Source organism: Lasioglossum baleicum, unplaced genomic scaffold (assembly GCF_051020765.1).
Source record: "Lasioglossum baleicum unplaced genomic scaffold, iyLasBale1 scaffold0353, whole genome shotgun sequence".
Taxonomy (NCBI): Eukaryota; Metazoa; Arthropoda; class Insecta; order Hymenoptera; family Halictidae; genus Lasioglossum; species Lasioglossum baleicum.
This window is the reverse complement of record NW_027469413.1, coordinates 77,021-92,919: the sequence shown is the minus strand read 5'-3', so window position 1 is coordinate 92,919 and position 15,899 is coordinate 77,021. Positions and strand designations below refer to the sequence as shown.

Genomic DNA, 15,899 nt, shown 5'->3' with positions numbered 1-15,899 from the left:
TATAACGCATAACGCATAACGCATAACGCATAACGCATAACGCATAACGCATAACGCATAACGCATAACGCATAACGCATAACGCATAACCCATTGCGCATAACGCTTAACGCGTAACGCAAAACTCATAACGTATAAACCATAAGGCATAACGCATAACGCATAACGCATAACGCATAACGCATAACGCATAACGCATAACGCATAACGCATAACGCATAACGCATAACGCATAACGCATAACGCATAACGCATAACGCATAACGCATAACGCATAACGCATAACGCATAACGCATAACGCATAACGCATAACGCATAACGCATAACGCTTAACGCGTAACGCAAAACTCATAACGCGTAACGCATAACGCATAACGTATAAACCATAAGGCATAACGCTTAGCCCATAACGCATAACGCATAACGCATTACGCATAACGCATAACGCATAACGCATAACGCATAACGCATAACGCATAACGCATAACGCATAACGCATAACGCATAACGTATAACGCATAACGCATAACGCATAACGCATAACGCATAACGCATAACGCATAACGCATAACGCATAACGCATAACGCATAACGCATAACCCATTGCGCATAACGCTTAACGCGTAACGCAAAACTCATAACGTATAAACCATAAGGCATAACGCATAACGCATAACGCATAACGCATAACGCATAACGCATAACGCATAACGCATAACGCATAACGCATAACGCATAACGCATAACGCATAACGCATAACGCATAACGCATAACGCATAACGCATAACGCATAACGCATAACGCATAACGCATAACGCATAACGCATAACGCATAACGCATAACGCATAACGCATAACGCATAACGCATAACGCATAACGCATAACGCATAACCCATTGCGCATAACGCATAACCCATTGCGCATAACGCTTAACGCGTAACGCAAAACTCATAACGCGTAACGCATAACGCATAACGTATAAACCATAAGGCATAACGCTTAGCCCATAACGCATAACGCATAACGCATAACGCATAACGCATAACGCATAACGCATAACGCATAACGCATAACGCATAACGCATAACGCATAACGCATAACGCATAACGCATAACGCATAACGCATAACGCATAACGCATAACGCATAACGCATAACGCATAACGCATAACGCATAACGCATAACGCATAACGCATAACGCATAACGCATAACGCATAACGCATAACGCATAACGCATAACGCATAACGCTTAACGCGTAACGCAAAACTCATAACGCGTAACGGATAACGCATAACGTATAAACCATAAGGCATAACGCTTAGCCCATAACGCATAACGCATAACGCATTACGCATAACGCATAACGCATAACGCATAACGCATAACGCATAACGCATAACGCATAACGCATAACGCATAACTCATAACGCATAACGCATAACGCATAACTCATAACGCATAACGCATAACGCATAACGCATAACGCATAACGCATAACGCATAACGCATAACGCATAACGCATAACGCATAACGCATAACGCATAACGCATAACCCATTGCGCATAACGCATAACCCATTGCGCATAACGCTTAACGCGTAACGCAAAACTCATAACGCGTAACGCATAACGCATAACGTATAAACCATAAGGCATAACGCTTAGCCCATAACGCATAACGCATAACGCATAACGCATAACGCATAACGCATAACGCATAACGCATAACGCATAACGCATAACGCATAACGCATAACGCATAACGCATAACGCATAACGCATAACGCATAACGCATAACGCATAACGCATAACGCATAACGCATAACGCATAACTCATAACGTATAAACCATAAGGCATAACGCTTAGCCCATAACGCATAACGCATAACGCATAACGCATAACGCATAACGCATAACGCATAACGCATAACGCATAACGCATAACGCATAACGTATAACGCATAACGCATAACGCATAACGCATAACGCATAACGCATAACGCATAACGCATAACGCATAACGCATAACGCATAACGCATAACGCATAACGCATAACGCATAACGCATAACGCATAACGCATAACGCATAACGCATAACGCATAACGCATAACGCATAACGCATAACGCATAACGCATAACGCATAACGCATAACGCATAACGCATAACGCATAACGCATAACGCATAACGCATAACGCATAACGCATAACGCATAACGCATAACGCATAACGCATAACGCATAACGCATAACGCATAACGCATAACGCATAACGCATAACGCATAACGCATAACGCATAACGCATAACGCATAACGCATAACGCATAACGCATAACGCATAACGTATAACGCATAACGCATAACGCATAACGCATAACGCATAACGCATAACGCATAACGCATAACGCATAACGCATAACGCATAACGCATAACTCATAACGTATAAACCATAAGGCATAACGCTTAGCCCATAACGCATAACGCATAACGCATAACGCATAACGCATAACGCATAACGCATAACGCATAACGCATAACGCATAACGCATAACGCATAACGCATAACGCATAACGCATAACGCATAACGCATAACGCATAACGTATAAACCATAAGGCATAACGCTTAGCCCATAACGCATAACGCATAACGCATAACGCATAACGCATAACGCATAACGCATAACTCATAACGTATAAACCATAAGGCATAACGCTTAGCCCATAACGCATAACGCATAACGCATAACGCATAACGCATAACGCATAACGCATAACGCATAACGCATAACGCATAACGCATAACGCATAACGCATAACGCATAACGCATAACGCATAACGCATAACGCATAACGCATAACGCATAACGCATAACGCATAACGCATAACGCATAACGCATAACGCATAACGCATAACGCATAACGCATAACGCATAACGCATAACGCATAACGCATAACGCATAACGCATAACGCATAACGCATAACGCATAACGCATAACGCATAACGCATAACGCATAACGCATAACGCATAACGCATAACGCATAACGCATAACGCATAACGCATAACGCATAACGCATAACGCATAACGCATAACGCATAACGCATAACGCATAACGCATAACGCATAACGCATAACGCATAACGCATAACGCATAACGCATAACGCATAACGTATAACGCATAACGCATAACGCATAACGCATAACGCATAACGCATAACGCATAACGCATAACGCATAACGCATAACGCATAACGCATAACGCATAACCCATTGCGCATAACGCTTAACGCGTAACGCAAAACTCATAACGTATAAACCATAAGGCATAACGCATAACGCATAACGCATAACGCATAACGCATAACGCATAACGCATAACGCATAACGCATAACGCATAACGCATAACGCATAACGCATAACGCTTAACGCATAACGCATAACGCATAACGCATAACGCATAACGCATAACGCATAACGCATGACGCATAACGCATAACGCATAACGCATAACGCATAACGCATAACGCATTACGCATAACGCATAACGCATAACGCATAACGCATAACGCATAACGCATAACGCATAACGCATAACGCATAACGCATAACGCATAACGCATAACGCATAACGCATAACGCATAACGCATAACGCATAACGCATAACGCATAACGCATAACGCATAACGCATAACGCATAACGCATAACGCATAACGCATAACGCATAACGCATAACGCATAACGTATAACGCATAACGCATAACGCATAACGCATAACGCATAACGCATAACGCATAACGCATAACGCATAACGCATAACGCATAACGCATAACCCATTGCGCATAACGCTTAACGCGTAACGCAAAACTCATAACGTATAAACCATAAGGCATAACGCATAACGCATAACGCATAACGCATAACGCATAACGCATAACGCATAACGCATAACGCATAACGCATAACGCATAACGCATAACGCATAACGCATAACGCATAACGCATAACGCATAACGCATAACGCATAACGCATAACGCATAACGCATAACGCATAACGCATAACGCATAACGCTTAACGCGTAACGCAAAACTCATAACGCGTAACGCATAACGCATAACGTATAAACCATAAGGCATAACGCTTAGCCCATAACGCATAACGCATAACGCATTACGCATAACGCATAACGCATAACGCATAACGCATAACGCATAACGCATAACGCATAACGCATAACGCATAACGCATAACGTATAACGCATAACGCATAACGCATAACGCATAACGCATAACGCATAACGCATAACGCATAACGCATAACGCATAACGCATAACGCATAACCCATTGCGCATAACGCTTAACGCGTAACGCAAAACTCATAACGTATAAACCATAAGGCATAACGCATAACGCATAACGCATAACGCATAACGCATAACGCATAACGCATAACGCATAACGCATAACGCATAACGCATAACGCATAACGCATAACGCATAACGCATAACGCATAACGCATAACGCATAACGCATAACGCATAACGCATAACGCATAACGCATAACGCATAACGCATAACGCATAACGCATAACGCATAACGCTTAACGCGTAACGCAAAACTCATAACGCGTAACGCATAACGCATAACGTATAAACCATAAGGCATAACGCTTAGCCCATAACGCATAACGCATAACGCATTACGCATAACGCATAACGCATAACGCATAACGCATAACGCATAACGCATAACGCATAACGCATAACGCATAACGCATAACTCATAACGCATAACGCATAACGCATAACTCATAACGCATAACGCATAACGCATAACGCATAACGCATAACGCATAACGCATAACGCATAACGCATAACGCATAACGCATAACGCATAACGCATAACCCATTGCGCATAACGCATAACCCATTGCGCATAACGCTTAACGCGTAACGCAAAACTCATAACGCGTAACGCATAACGCATAACGTATAAACCATAAGGCATAACGCTTAGCCCATAACGCATAACGCATAACGCATAACGCATAACGCATAACGCATAACGCATAACGCATAACGCATAACGCATAACGCATAACGCATAACGCATAACGCATAACGCATAACGCATAACGCATAACGCATAACGCATAACGCATAACGCAAAACGCATAACGCATAACTCATAACGTATAAACCATAAGGCATAACGCTTAGCCCATAACGCATAACGCATAACGCATAACGCATAACGCATAACGCATAACGCATAACGCATAACGCATAACGCATAACGCATAACGTATAACGCATAACGCATAACGCATAACGCATAACGCATAACGCATAACGCATAACGCATAACGCATAACGCATAACGCATAACGCATAACGCATAACGCATAACGCATAACGCATAACGCATAACGCATAACGCATAACGCATAACGCATAACGCATAACGCATAACGCATAACGCATAACGCATAACGCATAACGCATAACGCATAACGCATAACGCATAACGCATAACGCATAACGCTTAACGCATAACCCATAACGCATAACGCATAACGCATAACGCATAACGCATAACGCATAACGCATAACGCATAACGCATAACGCATAACGCATAACGCATAACGCATAACGCATAACGCATAACGCATAACGCATAACGCATAACGCATAACGCATAACGCATAACGCATAACGCATAACGCATAACGCATAACGCATAACGCATAACGCATAACGCATAACGTATAAACCATAAGGCATAACGCATAACGCATAACGCATAACGCATAACGCATAACGCATAACGCATAACGCATAACGCATAACGCATAACGCATAACGCATAACGCATAACGCATAACGCATAACGCATAACGCATAACGCATAACGCATAACGCATAACGCATAACGCATAACGCATAACGCATAACGCATAACGCATAACGCATAACGCATAACGCATAACGCATAACGCATAACGCATAACGCATAACGCATAACGCATAACGCATAACGCATAACGCATAACGCATAACGCATAACGCATAACGCATAACGCATAACGCATAACGCATAACGCATAACGCATAACGCATAACGCATAACGCATAACGCATAACGCATAACGCATAACGCATAACGCATAACGCATAACGCATAACGCATAACGCATAACGCATAACGCATAACGCATAACGTATAACGCATAACGCATAACGCATAACGCATAACGCATAACGCATAACGCATAACGCATAACGCATAACGCATAACGCATAACTCATAACGTATAAACCATAAGGCATAACGCTTAGCCCATAACGCATAACGCATAACGCATAACGCATAACGCATAACGCATAACGCATAACGCATAACGCATAACGCATAACGCATAACGCATAACGCATAACGCATAACGCATAACGCATAACGCATAACGCATAACGCATAACGTATAAACCATAAGGCATAACGCTTAGCCCATAACGCATAACGCATAACGCATAACGCATAACGCATAACGCATAACGCATAACGCATAACGCATAACGCATAACGTATAAACCATAAGGCATAACGCATAACGCATAACGCATAACGCATAACGCATAACGCATAACGCATAACGCATAACGCATAACGCATAACGCATAACGCATAACGCATAACGCATAACGCATAACGCATAACGCATAACGCATAACGCATAACGCATAACGCATAACGCATAACGCATAACGCATAACGCATAACGCATAACGCATAACGCATAACGCATAACGCATAACGCATAACGCATAACGCATAACGCATAACGCATAACGCATAACGCATAACGCATAACGCATAACGCATAACGCATAACGCATAACGCATAACGCATAACGCATAACGCATAACGCATAACGCATAACGCATAACGCATAACGCATAACGCATAACGCATAACGCATAACGTATAACGCATAACGCATAACGCATAACGCATAACGCATAACGCATAACGCATAACGCATAACGCATAACGCATAACTCATAACGTATAAACCATAAGGCATAACGCTTAGCCCATAACGCATAACGCATAACGCATAACGCATAACGCATAACGCATAACGCATAACGCATAACGCATAACTCATAACGTATAAACCATAAGGCATAACGCTTAGCCCATAACGCATAACGCATAACGCATAACGCATAACGCATAACGCATAACGCATAACGCATAACGCATAACGCATAACGCATAACGCATAACGCATAACGCATAACGCATAACGCATAACGCATAACGCATAACGCATAACGCATAACGCATAACGCATAACGCATAACGCATAACGCATAACGCATAACGCATAACGCATAACGCATAACGCATAACGCATAACGCATAACGCATAACGCATAACGCATAACGCATAACGCATAACGCATAACGCATAACGCATAACGCATAACGCATAACGCATAACGCATAACGCATAACGCATAACGCATAACGCATAACGCATAACGCATAACGCATAACGCATAACGCATAACGCATAACGCATAACGCATAACGCATAACGCATAACGCATAACGCATAACGCATAACGCATAACGTATAACGCATAACGCATAACGCATAACGCATAACGCATAACGCATAACGCATAACGCATAACGCATAACGCATAACGCATAACGCATAACCCATTGCGCATAACGCTTAACGCGTAACGCAAAACTCATAACGTATAAACCATAAGGCATAACGCATAACGCATAACGCATAACGCATAACGCATAACGCATAACGCATAACGCATAACGCATAACGCATAACGCATAACGCATAACGCTTAACGCATAACGCATAACGCATAACGCATAACGCATAACGCATAACGCATAACGCATGACGCATAACGCATAACGCATAACGCATAACGCATAACGCATAACGCATTACGCATAACGCATAACGCATAACGCATAACGCATAACGCATAACGCATAACGCATAACGCATAACGCATAACGCATAACGCATAACGCATAACGCATAACGCATAACGCATAACGCATAACGCATAACGCATAACGCATAACGCATAACGCATAACGCATAACGCATAACGCATAACGCATAACGCATAACGCATAACGCATAACGTATAACGCATAACGCATAACGCATAACGCATAACGCATAACGCATAACGCATAACGCATAACGCATAACGCATAACGCATAACCCATTGCGCATAACGCTTAACGCGTAACGCAAAACTCATAACGTATAAACCATAAGGCATAACGCATAACGCATAACGCATAACGCATAACGCATAACGCATAACGCATAACGCATAACGCATAACGCATAACGCATAACGCATAACGCATAACGCATAACGCATAACGCATAACGCATAACGCATAACTCATAACGCATAACGCATAACGCATAACGCATAACGCATAACGCATAACGCATAACGCATAACGCATTACCCATTGCGCATAACGCTTAACGCGTAACGCAAAACTCATAACGCGTAACGCATAACGCATAACGTATAAACCATAAGGCATAACGCTTAGCCCATAACGCATAACGCATAACGCATAACGCATAACGCATAACGCATAACGCATAACGCATAACGCATAACGCATAACGCATAACGCATAACGCATAACGCATAACGCATAACGCATAACGCATAACGCATAACGCATAACGCATAACGCATAACCCATTGCGCATAACGCTTAACGCGTAACGCAAAACTCATAACGCGTAACGCATAACGCATAACGTATAAACCATAAGGCATAACGCTTAGCCCATAACGCATAACGCATAACGCATAACGCATAACGCATAACGCATAACGCATAACGCATAACGCATAACGCATAACGCATAACGCATAACGCATAACGCATAACGCATAACGCATAACGCATAACGCATAACGCATAACGCATAACGCATAACGCATAACGCATAACGCATAACGCATAACGCATAACGCATAACGCATAACGCATAACGCATAACGCATAACGCATAACGCATAACGCATAACGCATAACGCATAACGCATAACGCATAATGTTACACGAACCCTTTAGGGAACTGAGGATCCGTGAACGATAAATGCGTTGGACTCGCGTGAAGAAGGACAGGAGAAAATTCGGTCGGAGATTGGATATTCGTGAGAGGTTTCAGTCAATCGTTCCACCCGCGTGTTACGGTTCACAAAACAAGCACTTTATTGTTGCTGAGGCTACGGACGCACTTTAACCCGAAAGAACAGAGCTCGCAGGGGAGATTATTCCACGTGTTTCTCGCAGAGGAGATTATCGGTCGTTTTTGAAACTTGCTCGTAGCTATTATATAATTCGCGTGTGTACTCGCAGAGGAGGTTACAACGGAACGCGCCTTCAAACTGGCTGGGGGTCCTATTTACCGGTAATCGGTGGATTCCCCCACCGTACACACATACGGGAGCTCGCTTCGAGGTGAAGACTCGCCGCGGTGCTGTAGGGACGACGAGGGGGGTGGTCGCGGCGCTGAATCATACGAAACTGTATCGTTCGCGTTTAACAAACCGCCCGCCTTGCGCGGTCGCGCAACAGAAACGGATAATCTATATATCTCGAAGAGCTCCCCATACATACGTACACATACACACACATACTAACTATTTACAATATTTACAATGTTTCGGATGACGACACCTGGGCCGACGGCCGGCCGCGACTGTTATGTCACGTAGGTCGTGACGTCGCACGCTCGACAACATTATTCGGGGGGTGCCTTCAGTTGTTTACTGGTAACTGGCAGACACGAGTGATGGGTCGTTTATATGTTGAGGACGCGGTCTTAACCTCCACCACTCGTACGTGGCCGTCTTTACCTGGGAACGTTTTTACGACCCTCCCTAATTCCCATTTGTTAGGAGGTAGTAGGGGGTTGTCCAAGAGGACTACCGCTCCTACAGTCAGATCCTTTTGTTCAGTTTGCCATTTGTACCGCGACTGCAGTTCCTGCAAGTACTCGCGGGACCATACGCGCCACAGCAGTTCGTGGAATTTTTGCACTTGTTGCCATCGTGATAAGTGCGTTGTCGGCTCGTCAATCACGGGAGGAACCGGACGTGAAATCAGCGGACTACCGGTTAAAAAGTGCCCTGGCGTAAGGATTTCAAGACACTCTGGGTCGTCGCGCACCCGAGTAATCGGACGCGAGTTTAACGTGGCTTCCACCTTGCAAAGCAGTGTGGACATCTCTTCGGAGGTTGACGCGAACGACCCCATGATACGACGAAGATGATGCTTGGTTGACCGGACTGCGGCTTCCTGCATTCCTCCGTGATGAGGAGCGCCCGGGGGATAGAACTTCCACTGAATAAGAAGAGTGGAGCATCGATTTTTCAATTCCGGCGAATTTGTGACTTCGACGAAGTGTCGAGCGAGTTCGTTGGACGCGCCTACGAAATTCGTGCCATTGTCGCTAGTGATCGTCTGAGGAACACCACGTCTGGACGTGAAGCGGTCGAAGGCTGCGAGGAAGGCAGCCGTGGAGCAATCATCAACCAACTCTAAATGGACCGCGTGAGTAGCAAAACAGATAAATACTGCAATGTATTTTTTATAAGTTCGCTTTCCGCGCCCGGGTGCGTCTCGTACTTGGTAGGGACCGGCGTAATCGACTCCAATGTGAGAGAATGGAGGGGACGGACGGCAACGTGACGTCACGAGGTCTTGCATTACCTGCGTTGCAGTTTCCGCCCGCCAACGCGCGCATTTGACGCACTTATGAATCACGCGACGGACCGAATTACGCAACCCTAGGATCCAATATTTTTGTCTTGTTGTGTACGTCGTGATTTGATTTCCGCCATGCAAGGAGAGAAGATGCGATTCCCGAATAATGAGGTCGGAAACGTGATGTTTCGGCAATATCGCGGGGTGCTTCGTTTCCCAAGGCAGAAAGGAGTTTCTGAGCCTCCCGCCTACGCGTACGACTCCGCATTGGTCGATGAAAGGGCTGAGCGGCAAAAGCGACGAGCCACTGGTCAACGGTTTGTTCCGCGCGAACGCGGCGATTTCGGTTGCGAACGAGCTGCGTTGGATTATTCGCAGTATTGTTATTTCCGAATCGCGTAGCTCCGAGACGGTGAGGAACGAGGGGGGCGCGGTGCTTGTTTGCTTTCGCACCGTGTTTATAAATCGCCGCACGTGACAGAATACGCGGATTAGGCGTTGCCAGCTAGAGAAGCGAGACAGAGCATCCCAATCTTTGATTGTGACCGTATTATGTACGGCGGTTTTACATTTTTCCTCCTCCGTTTCGTAGGTCTGCTGAACGGGCCAGTCTTCTTCGTCCCTCTTCAACCACGATGGACCCTCGATCCACAGCGTCGATGACAGCAGTGCTTCTGCACTTACACCACGCGAATTCAGGTCTGCAGGATTGTAGTGCGTCGGCACGTGTCTCCAGACGGCATTCGGCAGTGTGGAGTGGATCTTGGACGTCCTGTTGGCCACCATGGTCTTCCAAGCTGCTGGGTGTTTCCGCAACCATGCGAGGACAATCGTGGAGTCCGTCCAGCAAACTGTCTTCGTTACCGGTATCCCGATCGAGTGGGTCACGTGAGCGGCCAATTCAGTTAGCATGACGGCTCCGTTTAACTCGAGGATAGGGATAGAGACAGTTTTTATTGGAGCTACTCGCGATTTAGCTGTGAGCAGCGTGGTATGCGTTTCGCCGGTGAGCGACGTTACGCGGGCGTAAATCGCGCATGAAAAGGCGGCACGAGATGCGTCGCTGAATCCATGTAGTTGGATTTCGAGTGAGTCAGGGGCGTACTGGATCCACCGCGGGACCCTCATTGCGGTTAAAGCACGCCAGTCCATACAGAAGAGGTTCCAGGTTTCGCGGGTGTCGTCCGATACGCAGTCATCCCAGCTGATTCGTTCGAGCCATTGTTGCTGCATCAAGATTTTGGCTCGAACAACAATTGGAGACAACCATCCTAGAGGGTCGAACAACGTCGCAATCTCCGAGAGCAATTCGCGCTTGCTCATCTTCTCCTTTCTGACCGCCAGTTTTTGTAAGTCAAAATAGAACGTGTCGTCCGAGGGGATCCACCTGATTCCGAGGACTTTGAGTTCCGAAGCATTGAATATTCGCAGATCCACCGCGTGTGAATGTGTGGCTGCGGGAATATTTCGCAGGGATTCGGCATCGTTGCCCGCCCAATTTCGCAGATTGAATCCGCCTCGAGACAACAGCTGACAGACTTGTATTCTAGTCTGTTCGAGCAGCTGTTTGTCCGGCGCGCCCATGAATACGTCGTCGACATAAACACTGTTGCGAAGAATCGGGGACGCGAGGGGGTATTCCGAACCTTCCAACTTGTTTACTTCTTGTATAACGCGCATCGAGAGGTACGGGGCGCAGGCGGTTCCGTAGGTTACCGTATTCAATTCGAACGTCTCGAGATTACCGGTAGATTCGCTTCTCCACAAGATGCATTGATATTTGCGATCTTGTGGGTGGATGAGAATTTGACGGAACATTTTCTCAATGTCCGCCACTAGAACATATTTGTGGATTCGCCACGCTAATAAGATGTGAGTGATATCTAACTGTAACTTCGGACCAGTAAGTAGGATGTCGTTTAAGGAGTATCCGCTAGACGTTTGGCTCGACGCATTAAAAACGACTCGGAGCTTTGTAGTCAAGCTTTCCTCTCGGAGAACGGCGCGATGTGGAATGTAATTCCTGGAACGGTCGACGCCATCGAGACGGTTCATGTGGCCGAGCGACTCATACTCGCGGATGAACGCATTATATTCGCATTTTACCGCCTCGTTTTCGCGTAGTTTCCGGGTCAGACGTGCCAGTGACGCGGTGGCTCCTCGGAGTGAATCTCCGAGGAAGTCCTCGGGGACCGACTTGAGAAACGGTAACCGCACCACGAATCTGCCGGTAGCGTCGCGCGAGTAGGTTTTTTCGAAGTGCCGCTCGCATTCTATTTCCAAGGGAGTGAGGATACGCGTTTCAGGGACCGCTTCCGTTTCCCAAAAACGAGTTAACGCACGTTCGAGTGGATCCGTGATTGTCCCGTGATGCGTGGTAACCGCGACGCGATGGTTTTCCGGGGTGTTGATGCATCCGGACAAGATCCAACCGAATACCGTATTTTGCGCAATCGGTCCTTGGTTACTGGGGAGTCGAACGCCAGGTCGTAGAATTTGCGCGAAGATATCCGCGCCTAGGAGCAATTCGATACGTTGCTTTGATGCGGGCTCGGGGTCCGCGAGCGCGAGATCGAACAGGGCGCTGTAATTTTCCATCTGGATCGCCGGCGGCGCGTACTGCGTTATACCGCGCACTATGAACGCACGGGTTAACAGTGCTGGTGACTCCTGTTTGGACGAACCTATCTGCAGTTGCACACTATAATCAATGGTGCTTGTTCGTTCGCCGCCGAGACCAGTCACGGAAATCGGTGCTCGGACTTTTTGTAAACGTAGCTGCTGTACAAGATTGGTGGACACGAACGAGGATTGAGACCCCTGGTCTAATAGCGCGCGGGCTAATCGCGACTGACCGTTGGGCGCGAAAACTTTGACCATTGCGGTAGCCAGTAGGACAGTCTGAATGCCATTCGGACTGGCTTCGGCGAAATGTGTCGCAACGTTACTACCGATTTCTTCTGAATTCACGGGCCGCGCAGGGGCTTGAGCCGATAACGGTGTCTGAAGAGTGGTAGACGCGTCTAATCTCGAGGGCTGGACCGAAGATGCATGGTTTCGGTAACCACTCGTTTTGGGTCTGCTGAGGGCCCTGGATTCTCCGCGGTGCAGCAATGTGTGGTGCTTTTCACCACACTGTCTACACACGTTTGTGCTCGGGCAATTCGACACGGTGTGATTCGCGCCGAGGCAATTTATGCACGCGTGTTGACTTTTCAGCGTCTCGAAGCGCGCTAGTGGCGAGAGGCTACGGAACATGCTACAGTCGCGGGGTACGTGCGCTTCTTTGCAAAGAAAGCAAGTAGGAGACGGCCTACTTTCTTCAATCACGTGCGCGTTCGTTTTTTGTCGTAACGGTTTCGCAGGACCCGCGGAGGATTGTAGTTGTTGCGTCGGTTGATTGGACATCTTAACCGCCGCGGTTTGTTCTAAAACAAACTTTTCCATCGCCGCGTATGTTGGGTAGGTTCGTGCATCTCCGAGGGTTTTGTTCCACTCCGTTTCTAATTCGCGGTCGAACTTGCTCGAAACGAAATAAACGAGATGATCCTCTTTCGTGCCTCTACCTAACTTGTACAACGCCTCGAGGGTGTTACGATAATGAATCGTGAACTGATTCAGCGAGTCGAGCTGCGACAATTTGATCGATTTCAAGGAATAAAGTTTTTGCATCAGCGTATGTACAATGACTCGTTCGTTATCGTAAATTTCCTTGAGACGTGTCCAGCCGATCTGGAAGTTCGCGTCCGTTACATCGAGGTGCTGTATCGATTCTAGTGCTTCGCCCGACAATGCGCTAAGCAAGTACTGCAATCGTTCTGAGCCCGTCAAGGTTTCGTTTACAATTACCGCGGAATTGAATCGCGATTCGAACGATTTCCAACGCGTGTAATCGCCGTCAAATTTCGGGAGTTCGATCCGGGGTAATTTAACATGCGCGGGACGAGTTACCATGCTAGCTGGAAACGCCATAGATGAATTCGCCGCAGGGGGTGTGATGGGGGGGCGTAGATGGGCCAGCTGCTCCCGTAGGTAGGACCAGCCATCAAGGTACGCGTCCTCCATCCGATCCATTGTTCCGGCCTTGAAGTAAGGTAGGTCTTCTTTCGTCCGGTCCGCTTTCCGGTACGCTTGGAGGTACCCGTTGAAAGAAGTAATCTGGGTCCAGGTCTCCTGATACATGGTCAGCCTGGTGTCCAGATACTCCACGGTGTAGTTGTCGACCCCTTTTTTCTTCGTATTCGCCAATATTTTCGTGAGTTGAGCAAACGCCTGTGTTTGCCGCTCCAGCACCGCTTCGAAGGTCTCCGTGACACTTGTATTCATGTTCACAGCGTGTTTTTACTTTGAAAGTCACGAGACCCGACACGAACGTTTGAAATGGACGGTTGGTTTCGCCTCTAACGTTTTCCGAACGATCCAGGTTTCTTCACTAATCCGGCTCGAAGGACCAAAAACTGTTACACGAACCCTTTAGGGAACTGAGGATCCGTGAACGATAAATGCGTTGGACTCGCGTGAAGAAGGACAGGAGAAAATTCGGTCGGAGATTGGATATTCGTGAGAGGTTTCAGTCAATCGTTCCACCCGCGTGTTACGGTTCACAAAACAAGCACTTTATTGTTGCTGAGGCTACGGACGCACTTTAACCCGAAAGAACAGAGCTCGCAGGGGAGATTATTCCACGTGTTTCTCGCAGAGGAGATTATCGGTCGTTTTTGAAACTTGCTCGTAGCTATTATATAATTCGCGTGTGTACTCGCAGAGGAGGTTACAACGGAACGCGCCTTCAAACTGGCTGGGGGTCCTATTTACCGGTAATCGGTGGATTCCCCCACCGTACACACATACGGGAGCTCGCTTCGAGGTGAAGACTCGCCGCGGTGCTGTAGGGACGACGAGGGGGGTGGTCGCGGCGCTGAATCATACGAAACTGTATCGTTCGCGTTTAACACATAACGCATAACGCATAACGCATAACGCATAACGCATAACGCATAACTCATAACGTATAAACCATAAGGCATAACGCTTAGCCCATAACGCATAACGCATAACGCCTAACGCATAACGC

General features: G+C 46.5%; 1 protein-coding gene across 1 annotated transcript; it reads right to left on the bottom strand.

Annotated features, from left to right (window-relative positions):
• Nucleotides 1-9,877: 9,877 nt before the first annotated feature.
• LOC143220193 (uncharacterized) lies at nucleotides 9,878-15,151 on the bottom strand. Its single transcript, XM_076445897.1, has one exon. The coding sequence runs from the start codon at nucleotides 15,149-15,151 to the stop codon at nucleotides 9,878-9,880; it is 5,274 nt and encodes a 1,757-aa protein (XP_076302012.1).
• Between the last annotated feature and the right edge of the window lie 748 nt (nucleotides 15,152-15,899).

What these genes read in the sequence shown, in the direction of transcription:
- LOC143220193 (XM_076445897.1), bottom strand. Translation starts at nt 15,151, where the DNA reads ATGAATACAAGTGTCACGGAGACCTTCGAAGCGGTGCTGGAGCGGCAA.